General features: G+C 39.1%; 2 protein-coding genes across 2 annotated transcripts; both read right to left on the bottom strand.

Annotated features, from left to right (window-relative positions):
- Positions 1 to 845: 845 nt before the first annotated feature.
- LOC139645081 (high choriolytic enzyme 2-like) lies at positions 846 to 5989 on the bottom strand. Its single transcript, XM_071520686.1, has 8 exons — positions 5921 to 5989; positions 5610 to 5658; positions 4713 to 4865; positions 4108 to 4225; positions 3161 to 3339; positions 2000 to 2081; positions 1132 to 1261; positions 846 to 978 (listed from the first exon to the last, which is right to left on the bottom strand). The coding sequence occupies exons 1-7, from the start codon at positions 5987 to 5989 to the stop codon at positions 1135 to 1137; spliced, it is 777 nt and encodes a 258-aa protein (XP_071376787.1). The 3' UTR covers positions 846 to 978; positions 1132 to 1134.
- A 1231-nt stretch (positions 5990 to 7220) lies between these two features.
- LOC139645084 (uncharacterized) lies at positions 7221 to 10981 on the bottom strand. Its single transcript, XM_071520689.1, has 4 exons — positions 10687 to 10981; positions 9816 to 10074; positions 8050 to 8190; positions 7221 to 7289 (listed from the first exon to the last, which is right to left on the bottom strand). The coding sequence occupies exons 1-4, from the start codon at positions 10878 to 10880 to the stop codon at positions 7221 to 7223; spliced, it is 663 nt and encodes a 220-aa protein (XP_071376790.1). The 5' UTR covers positions 10881 to 10981.
- Positions 10982 to 11188: the final 207 nt, after the last annotated feature.

The raw sequence follows: 11188 nt of genomic DNA, 5'->3' as shown, positions 1-11188 counted from the left end.
TGTTGATAAGAATTGGTTGAACTGTTTATTGTCATTTTTATCTAACTGATTAGTGAATGAACAAAGACAAAACCAAATTGAAATGTTAGCCAGGTATAAAACAAAAAGGTAAGGTAAGCATGAGACTGACGGCTCTCATTGACTTGCATGTTATCCAAATCTCTGCACGTTACCATGTAAAAATTCAGAGCATTCAGAACTATCACTGTATTACTCTCAGGATAATTCCTGTAATTTCCCTGCAATATATTGAATATTCTGAATCTGAATATGTATGGCAGGGTAAGCATATTCCTACAGGGATCAATAAAGTGTTCATGTTGTTATTTCACTGTCATTCTCATGCTAGAAGTAGAAATAACTAATTTTCTAAGCTAAGCATAAACCTCATTCTGATCAGTGTTGACAGTATAGAGGCCAGAATTTATTATTCATCTTTCTGGTGTTGTGGGTCTAATGTAATGGGACGTTTTGATGGAAACTGTCCTTTTTGATTACCTCAATGACATACTTCCTCTCACTCAATCACTTTCCTTTAAAAAGCCAGATTTCTGTGTAGACAAACACCCTAAACAGCACAAGGCATCACTGCATCACATCCTGTGCTTTGGTAAACATAAGAGTCTACTGTGACTTGGTGAACGACAAAATAGATATTACGTGTTTTGGGAATCAATGTTAACACTCAAATCCTTACAACATTCAAATGCTCATTACTTAACACTCACATTCATATCTTCCTTTTTACAACATACAAACTTAAAAATCGAAAAACAAAATAACCTCAGGTTTTCGTAACATCTCTGTATGTTTAAGAGAACAAAGAGCACACAAGTCTTGACAGAATGTGTAAATGAAGGTTTATTAGCGGTTGTCACAAAACAGAGTTAAACCTCATTAAAGAGAGAAAAACAACCTCAGAGTTTAAAACAGTCAGGTGATATTTCTGAATCGGCGCCGTTTTGCCATTTCGGTCACCTGTTGGGAAAAAGAAACAGAAATTTCTAATGTTAAAGTCATGCATGTGTCATATACACATTCATGCATTTTCTTATGGATGGCCCCAGATATTCATACTGGGAAGATGTACTGCAGCAGAGGATTTTATGCCAGGTGTCATGTTGCCCTTACTGTTTAGCACTTGTACAGCCTGTTGAGCCTGGTGATGTCGTTCTGGCTCATCTGGGTGGCCTTGCCGATCTCAACGTTCTGGTTGGGGATGGGAACCATGGTGGGCTGGTTGTTCTTGGAGAAGGCGTACCTGGGATAACACAGAATACACTTAAGTGAGTGTTCAGGTGATGCAAGGTGTCCTCTGGCGGCCATATTGGAGGTTCTCAGCTCTTCGGCAACAGTGGCGATAAACAGCGGATTGTGCTGCAAAAAACATGACTTTGTCCTCTCATCAAAATTCAGTTGACATAGTTCATTTTTGCGCTGTTTTTTTCTTTTTCTTTACAGAGAACTGATCATGTCACATCTGTGTCCCATGATAATAATAATACACTTTATTTATAGAGCTCTTTTCAAAACACAGTTACAAAGTGCTTTACAAGTAAATGAGAAAAAAAGTAGTACTAGTAATTTAAGATAAAAGTAGTTTAATATACAAACTGAAAATAAGTATAATAAATAAATAAATAAATAAATAAATAAAAGTTACTGTAAAAGCAAGTTGAAAGAAATTAGGGATGGAGGGATTTAAAAGAAGACACTGAATAACGGTCTCAATGCTGTTTCAGAGGCTTTTCCACCCTGGCAAGAATAACATTTGGGGGAAACGCTGGATATTTGCACTTTTTCGGCATGAAATTAGTCAAATTTAAATACTCAACATTGTCTATCAGCAGCTTCAACATGTATTCAACAAGTGAGGGAGTTAGTGGATGTTATTCCCAAGAACGAGTATACAAAGTTAAATGAATGTAACAAATGATTATAAAATCAGCGAATGGTTATCTGAGTAAAGACGTAAAGCGAGGCTGATGGCGTTCCCAACCTGTGGTACTGCATGACAGAGTTGTAGTCGTAGGGCGTTCCCTGGTTCAGAGTGTTGATCTTGTTGAAGTTGTGCTCCATGCCTGGAGGGTAAAAAGAAACAGAAAAAATATAAAAATATGGTAAAATGTGTGTGTGTGTGTTTGTGTGTGCGTGCGTGCGCATGTGTTTTGCATGTTTTGCTATCCTTGAGAAAAATAGTTTGAGTTTTAGACCTTTGGACTGAAGACATTTTGGCCAGTCCTCACTTCTTTAAGGGGCTAGTTTAGGATTATGAATTGAGTTTAGGGGTGCGATTAGATTTAGGATTAGATTAGATTAAATTAAGGTTAAAGTTAGTTTAGGATTATGATTTTGGTTTAGGGATTAGGTTAAATTTAAGTTAAGGTTAGTTTAGGATTGTGACTTGGGTTAGATGTAAAATTGGATTTAGGATTAGATTAAATTAAGGTTAAAATTAGTTTAGGATTAGGATTTGGGAATAGGGCAAAGAGTCGAATTAGGGCGTTTCCACACCTGCGCTTTTAGTCCGGTTAAATCGGACTCTGGTTCGTTTTCCCCCTTGGTGCGATTCGCTTGGACAGGTGTGAACACAGTAATCGCCAAAACAACCACACCGAGACCCTTTAGAGGAGGTGGTCTCGGTCCGGTCCCAAGCGAACTCTGGAGCGGTTCGTTTGTGGTGGGAACGTGATCTGACCTCGATCCGACCCAACTACCAGCTGTACTCAATTTACTCCGCAAGTTTGAGCTAAACGGCTCCTGTAGCCAGGTATAGTAGGTATAGCAGGTACAGCAGGTATAGCATTTCCTTGAAGTGCATTCGGCATTCTGCTGTTGCCTGGTATATTGCCCAGATAATTACAACAGTTATGAACAAATGCCAACTCTGCCGTTGCTCCATGTTGCATAGCAATGTGCACTAGTCCAGAACACAGGACCTTGTTCCTGTATTTACTTTTTTGCTCCCGCAAGAAACCGATCCAAGGGGAATGTAATTTGTATTAGGATAAGGGTTAAGGTTAGGGTTAGTGGTTTGGGAAAGAATGTAGTCAAAGGATGAATCATGAGTACAGTTATAAAAATGTGTGTGTGTGTGTGTGTATGTGTGTGCGTGTGTATGTGTGTGTGTGTGTGTGCGTGTGTGTGTGTGTGCGCTGACCGGACTGGACGTTCTGCAGCAGGACTCGGATGTGGCGGTCCCTGTCAGAGCGGGTCTGCTCGTGGTTGAAGCCCAGGGCGTGCAGCAGCTCGTGCTGGACGGTGTTGTGGTAGATGCAGCCCTGACGGCTCAGAGACACCGTCTGGGCGTTTCCACGGCGACCGACGTACGAGTAGCATCTGCAGCCGGACAAATACGAACCAGGAAGTTAACTATCATAGTGATCAAGTGAACTGAAGAGTTGTAGAGTATATTGTTCAGTTAGTTCTAAATCCAGTCAGTAAAAGTGTGATCGTTTTGTCAACTAAGGACTTAAGTTTCCCACTCTGCTTTAGAAAGTAACATGACTTGTTTTCATTTTGTGTGTCGGTCTTTATGTAACAATAGGAGTCACTTTGTTCACATGCTAGAGGTCTCACTGGAACAAAAGTATCCATTTTTGTAAATAGGAGTAATTCATGTAAATAGGAGTAATAATGAGAGAAAATTAAAGAATGAAAAAATATTTTTACAAAATTTGGCAACTGAGGCATGAAGGTTATCTATATAAAATCAATGGGATACCCACACAGAGGAAAATCCACAATTTGACAGTGTAAAATGATAGTTACCTATCTATGTATTGTTATTAGCAAGGCCACAAAATCCTAACACTTTTAATTGTAAATTGGATATACTGAGTAACAAAATGAGTATGTTTTTCATCCAAAATGGATATAGATGTTTTGGATTACAACCCTTCAAATGGTTTTGAGTTTATGGGAACTTCAGCTCAGACATTTTTTAATCAAGATGGTCAGAGGATGTAAAAAACAGGATTTCGCCTCTAGCTAGATATCCATTATATTACAATTAATATTCCGCAAAACACAAGTTGGACTGAATGATAGGCCTACACACACACACACACACACACACACACACACACACACACACACAGATGTTACCCATTGAGGGACTGGATGCTCAGGTAGTCTCTCTGGTTGGTGCGTCTGACGAAGCGGATGCAGGAGAAGCTGGAGAAGGACTGCAGGCCGCGCTCGATGATTGACAGCTCGCGGGAGGCTGAGAAGACACAAGTAAGAGACCACATACGTGTGCATGTGCATGTTAAACTATTTGGCTTGAAAGTTTAATTCCAGAAATGTTTTTCTGGAGATTTTGTTTGTTTTGAAGAAAGAAAAATATGAAAAGACTTTACCAATGTTGAATGCTCAGGTTTTCAAAATATATGATTACATCTTCTAAAATGTTACGGCTTCAGATGACTGACAACAATAATATTACATAATGGATTTTACTTTCAAGCCAGCAGTTATTTTCTTTGAGTAGGTGTCAAATTTTTGTCTCATGTTGTGATAAAACCATTCAAATACAATTGGAGGGTAGCTGCTAGTTGGAGGGTTGGTTGCGTTTTCACCTCTAACATTGTTTATCTATTTTATATGAAAACGTAAAGATAAATCCCAGGACGACGTTCTTACAGTCAAGGCAGCATCGTTCATTTTTTCGTAGTCTTTGGATGAATGTTCAGAGTGTTAAAGCTACTTACAGTACTGGTTGGCGATGGTGTAAGGCACGTAGATCTTGCCGTCGTTGGACTTGCCCCACATGCAGCCGCGGGAGGTGCAGGGATCAGCGTTCCTCTCATTTTCATTGTCATAAGCGATGTCGTCCAGGACGTAGGGCTCCTCCTCCGTGTGCACTGTTGGGTTCAGGAGAGGCACGTTCAATGCAAGCTGGCGGTCATAAAAAGATTGGGGATTGGGGATGCAGGCTACTTCAATCATGCCCCCAAACTGTGGAACACTCTACCAACAGATATCAAACAGGCGAGTTCAGTGAGCTTTTAATTAACATTGCCTTTAACCCTTTACAGTGTTTTTTATTCTTCTGTTTTACTCTTTGCTCGTCACTTTATGGGTTGATCATTTTAAAATTGCTGTTGTCGTTGGCATAGAGGGTCATTCCTATGCTGGACTATTTTTGATTTTGAAATTGTAATGTAATTTAAAATGTGTAATGTAATGGTCCATTTACTGTTTTTAATCTATTGTTTTAATCAATCTATTTTATGTAAAGCACTTAGAGTTGCATTCTATGTATCAATGGTGCTATATAAATAAACTTAATCTTATCATTATTAAAATCTATATGCAATAACATCTTTCAGGAAACTATTTGTGATTCTATTTGTAGATAATATGACTGTGGCTTGACAAATAAAAACAAAAACAGAAAAACACATGTCTCCCAAAGTTTGCATAGGCATCAGGAGTAGGAATGCTCACGTATTTGGAAATTTTACAGAGGGATTTTCAAGGTGTCTAACAGTCATGAAACTCACTCAACACATGAATGACCATGTAAACTTTCAATTCAAGAAAAAATACCCAAGCTGGAGATAGGAGGATTTTGCCTCAAAGTAGTGAAATCCTTTTTGTCTTACCAACATCCTTGTTGGCCTTCCACAGGCGCTCGGAGACAGACTGACCAACCTGAATTAGGGAAGTTACATAATTTATTAGTAAGAAATCACCTAGATAGTTTTATAGCTGATAAAATGTGTTCATACTCACAGAAAAATCCAGATGTCACACAGCAAAATGGGAGGAAAAAACAGAGAATAAACATATTACTGGTGTTAGACATGTAGACACTAGGTAAATGCAAAGCAAATCTTCACATCATGTTCATGTTAAGTCTTCAAATCTTCAGAAAACCCACAGACACTCCACAGACACACAGGGAGTTGCTCACCTCCTCCTCAGCCCAGGCGGAGACCACAAGGAGGGCCACAAGACCCAGAGTGAACTTCAAGGCAGCCATGTTAACAACCTGCAGGCGTAGTGTTAATGTCTGGACTGTGCTGGACATCCCATTTATAGTCCGATCTGTTCCGCTTCTCTGCTCTGCCTGCTGATAAGATGTACTCTACATTTCCTTGAAACATGCTGCCAGTTCCCACCTTCCCACAAATCTGCTTATAGCAGCTATATTTTCTCCCCTGCAGCCTTGTGTGAATGTATGCTGTTGGAACAGCTGCTTGTTGCATATGGATACACAGGATTAGTCTGGATGGTTTTATTTTGTTATTAAGTGAACCATCACTGAAAAGTACTAAAAATGTGACATGAAATGAACAAAATCAAATACGATTTCCCGGTTAATCAGTGATGTAGGGGAGACCAGGGCATTTTGTCACACTTTTTACTCATTGGTGTATTTCTCAGCAGTGCCTTACAACTGAGATATAATATATATTGTTCTAGTCAGATTAAGGTCTTCTCTAAAAAATTGGATTTTTAAATTTTTAACAATTTACTGGAAGCAAAAGTTATTACTGATGAAATACCACTTGACAACTTGTGACAGCTTACCCCAAGTCAGGGCATGTAGTCACATAAACATGTGCTGTCATCATGCACTCAATTCCATTTCCTCTTAAGTATAAATACTATAATACCATGAAAAACATACCGTTTTATTGAAAACAACATACTTCATCTCAGAAATTGACACCCACCACACACCAGGTAAAATAATCCCTCCCTCACTCATCCTGGGCTGCACAGACACACACAAATTCTGATACAATTTCTAACAATATGATATATTAATGTACATGTAATATACTGTATACACATTTAATTTGATGTTTTATGATGCAAAATGGCTTCTTAGTCACTTAAAGAAAACAGTAATAATAGTAATCTCCCTCTGTGGCTGAATGTGAGGCTGGACCAGCAGTAAGGCCACTTGCTACACAAGCCAAAAGTTTGCGGTACCAAAATTATATTTATTCAGAAAAGAATGAATGTAAGATGTGTGTTAGATTTTCATTATTTACTTTCAGGTATCAAAACTGTTTTTATCTTAGAGTGTTTTGACTTGGATTGTTTGTATTCAACATCTTATTAAGAAAATAAACATTTGCTAATTAGGCTTTTGGCTCTAAAATATTTAGTTTCAGAAATAAAGCCGCTGAGACAACTTACCCATGTGACAACTGGCCCCGCTCTCCCCTAATTATGTGATTTGCATGTGGAGGCCAACCATCTCAGGCTTTGAAATGCCTGCTATTTAGACCGGAGAGGGCATCGGGACAGAGCTCGAGAGTCTTTTTTGACTATAAAGTCAAATCAAAAGTGTCAGAAAACACATGCGCACATGAATGTTCGTCTGATGCAAGTGTTATGGCTGTCAGTTCAGGGGTCCACCTGTCCTGCAGAAGTAGGACGTAGGAAGTAGGAAGTTGGCACAAAAAAAATTAGGTAAACAAGACCTGGAAGCCCTTTATTGAGTATCTGAACAAGGCTACCATTCACCCGGATGACAACTAGATGCCGCCCCCCCACCCCGTTTTTTTTTTCCCCCTCTTAATATTTACTTTCTCATAGCCAGTGGGAGGAATTTGGGTGGGAAGGGTTAGTGAGTATGTGCAGGTTGGGTAGGAGTTGATAGAACTGAGGGTTGGTTCATGTTCTTTTTATTGTTTATGCATATTGCTTATATGTCTTGTCTGTCAAATCAGACCAATCAGGACCAGAACAATTTGTGATGTGTTTACTCGAATAGTCAAAATAGTCTAAAATTGCCTATAAAAAAAACATGGATTTTAAAAAACGCAATTACTTGAAATTTAACCACTCAAACAAGATTACATTTTAATTTATCCATTAAACATCTTTGAACATAAATGAATATAAACAGAGGGAAATTTAAATTCCTATAGTGGTAGTATTCCCCTTTCAAGAATTGGCTGTGTTGGGACTCCTACAGCAGGGATAGCCAGTTGTACACAAACACACACACACACACACACACACACACACACAAATGTATTTCTTAAAATTTATTGCAGCACTTTTTTTTAAATTAAAATTAACCTGATAGTGTCCTTTGGTGATGCCTTCAGCGCCATCCTGGGACGTCCCATGGTAGGACACAGGCCACTCCCCTGACACTGACCGTGTGCTACGACTTGAATTTCCCAACCATGTATTTCCATCCGAGTATTTACCCAGGACCTGAGAGGAACCAATAAGCATTAGTAAATAATGTGACAGATGCCAACAGATGCCACATTTTTTTTTTTTTTTTTTTTTAATAGAAACTTTATGGTGTCGAACCTAGTTTGAAATGAAAGGATAAGTACAGCAATTTTGGACTTATACTCTATATAATTTGTTTCTTCCATACCTGTATTATTTAGACCCACAGACAATATTGGCTCCTAGTCAGCTGTCGGTAGAAACAGTGAGCTCCATTGCCTCTTGCTGCTAACAATGAGTCTAAAGTGTTTATCAAAATATCTCCAAAAAGCCAGTCTGTGAAAACGATATGGAGAGCAGCTGATGTATTTCTCTCCACTGCCCAGAAAGCAGCTCACCGCACTCAGTGGATAGTCTTCTACCAAACTCTACTGTTTACAATCTGATGGCTTTTTTGGAAATATTTTGGAAATATTTTTGACAAATCCTGTTTGGACTCATTGTTAGGCACCAATATTCTCTGTGAACTTATCCTCTAACTGCTGTCCCAGCTAACAAAGGCTCCCTAAATGAAAAGCCACGGATGTGATGGTAAAGTGTTTCTGAGGGATTATTTCCTGAGAAAACAGAAAGTTCAGCTTCATGTTTCCTGTGATGGATTCTCTCGCTCTGTATATATCATACTGGACAAGAATGAATGGCAGCAAATGGCTTCTTCTGAAGGAGGAAAACAAGCGCTGATATCTGCAACTGTGCTGACTGTGTGCAGAAACAGAGAAACCTGGACCACTGCTACTGAAAAATGTATTATCCTTTAACATGTTCTTGTATTGAATTGCTTGGATGATTATATAATCCCAATTTGCTATATTCTTGTTTTTATTCTATTTTTCTCTTTATATTCTATTTTTGTTTGCTGTATCCTGTTACTATCTGCTGCTGCAATGACCCAGTTTCTCCTGGGGGAGAAAAGTTTAATCTTATCATGAACACAAAATTTGTAGAAAAATGTAGTTGCAGCGTGCAGTTATACCTTAAAGGAATAGTTCACCCAAAAATGAAAATTGTGTCATCATCTCCTCCCCCTCATGCCAGTTGAAACACAGGTGAAGTTTGTCCATATAACACACAGGGAGGCTGCAGCACAACTCCATAGCAGCCTTCTCCAAAACAACTGAAGTCAGTGGGGACCAGTTCTTCAGAGTTCCAAAAAGACCTACAGTATATTTACACCATCATTTAGTGCAAATCTTAACTACAGCTGATTGATTTGCAACAAATAATGGTGTATAGGTCTTTCTATTCACAGTGTGATTGTGTGGCTGCTTTTGTTTTGGAGCTCTAAAGAACAGGTCCCCATTGACTTCAGTTGTTTTGGAGAAGGCTGCTACCAAGTTGTGCTGCAGCCTCCCTGTGTGTTATATGGACTGACAAATTTCACCTGTGTTTCATTTGGCATGAGGGTGAGGAGATGATGACAGAATTTTCATTTTTGGGTGAACTATTCCTTTAAGGCAAACCCTCTCAAACACACATCAGAGTATGAATGCATTCTTTAAAGAGGGATCAGACTTGTCAGATAAGTAGCCAGATTATCTGGTCTGAAGAATATGACTGATTAATGTTGATTTAAAGTCAAATCAAAATAGAAGCGCATGCACCTTCATGGCGAAACGGGTCCAACCACATGGGCGTTCATACACCTCCCCACCTCTGTAATATGTCTTGGTGTCTTTCAGATGGGTGAAATCATAGTCGTATTTGTGGTCGAAGAATTCATCCTCATCAATGGCGTGATACTTCTCCGCTGGTCCATCTATTTCAATGGTGTCCTGGAAGTTCAAGGTGGAGAAGTCTGATGCCAGCCCATCACTTTGGAGGACATTTTTGATGCAGTCGTAGCTGGATCTTGAAACCTTGCTGTGAGGAAGCAAACCACATAATTGGTTGTCTCATCATGTTGAGATTTAAATTGCCTTTTGAATATGGTCTTGATTTGAAAGATTGTAAATGTAAAGAATTGAGAGTGTTGCAAATCGTATAGTAGCCAGTCCTATGCAGTTGAATGCTGCTTTGCAGAATGCATTCTCTCAATAGGTTGTTGACAGCTGTGGCCTTCACTAAATCGCTCCACAACCTGCCCAAAATGTTGAATTTGTTACATTATGTATCTAATGCTAATAACCATTACAATTTTGTTGTTTTTGTTGGATTGGTTTGTCAATAAGTCGCAAAAAGAAACTTGCCACAGGAAGTTGTAATGCACTGGTTTAGCTGTTACCATGACGATGTGAAAAGGGCCTATAACTGCTTTGTGGTGAAGCTGTCAGGTTGGTAATGGGAAAATCTAGCATAGAAATTGTCTCACAACTATTGCAGAAAAGGAAAATCTGTTTTACAACCCCAGTGTGAAAGACACCATAATGTCTTTGGGGATATCAAGTTATTAAGGAAGACTAGAATAGATGGAACGAATTTTCAGAAACATTATCTCTAGATAATTGTACCAAAAATCCAATCTTCCATAATTACCTGGTTTGATCAGCATCCAGGAGTGTAGGGATGAGCTGATTGACAGTCAGCAGGGGAAGTGTTGCTGCTCCAGATAACCCATCTTTCAGAAACCCAGCCTCCGACCTTTGTTTCTGAACAGATGTTATATTGGCATGGCAGGCCACGGACAAAGCTTCAAGTAGAACATCTCTATCGAACTTCTTATGACTCATGTTGTTGAGTCAAGGAAAAGTCAGGAAAAAAGTATTTGAAAGAAATCACTGAGGGTTTGTGATGAGAGTCTGTAATGTTCTGTCTCCCTGCTGGCTGTCAGGCAATGAGTTCAGTGTGGGACAGAGGTTCATATTTATAGGCAGACGTAGTACTGCTTCCTTGTCTTGATTGTGGAGTTGCCAAAAAAACAAACAAGCAAGGCAAGATTACACAGTAAGTATGGCTTTGGTGGAATTTTATCTAAGTGTCACTTACGATGAACCTGATCCTTGTGGGCAAACAGGATTTTCAGCTGCGTCTGAGCTAC

This window comes from Centroberyx affinis, unplaced genomic scaffold, assembly GCF_046629955.1.
Source record: "Centroberyx affinis isolate AG114_WGS23_722 - 3 ecotype Tasmania unplaced genomic scaffold, CSIRO-AGI_Caff_v1 ptg000822l_1, whole genome shotgun sequence".
Classification (NCBI taxonomy): Eukaryota; Metazoa; Chordata; class Actinopteri; order Beryciformes; family Berycidae; genus Centroberyx; species Centroberyx affinis.
This window is presented reverse-complemented; position numbering and strand designations above follow the sequence as displayed.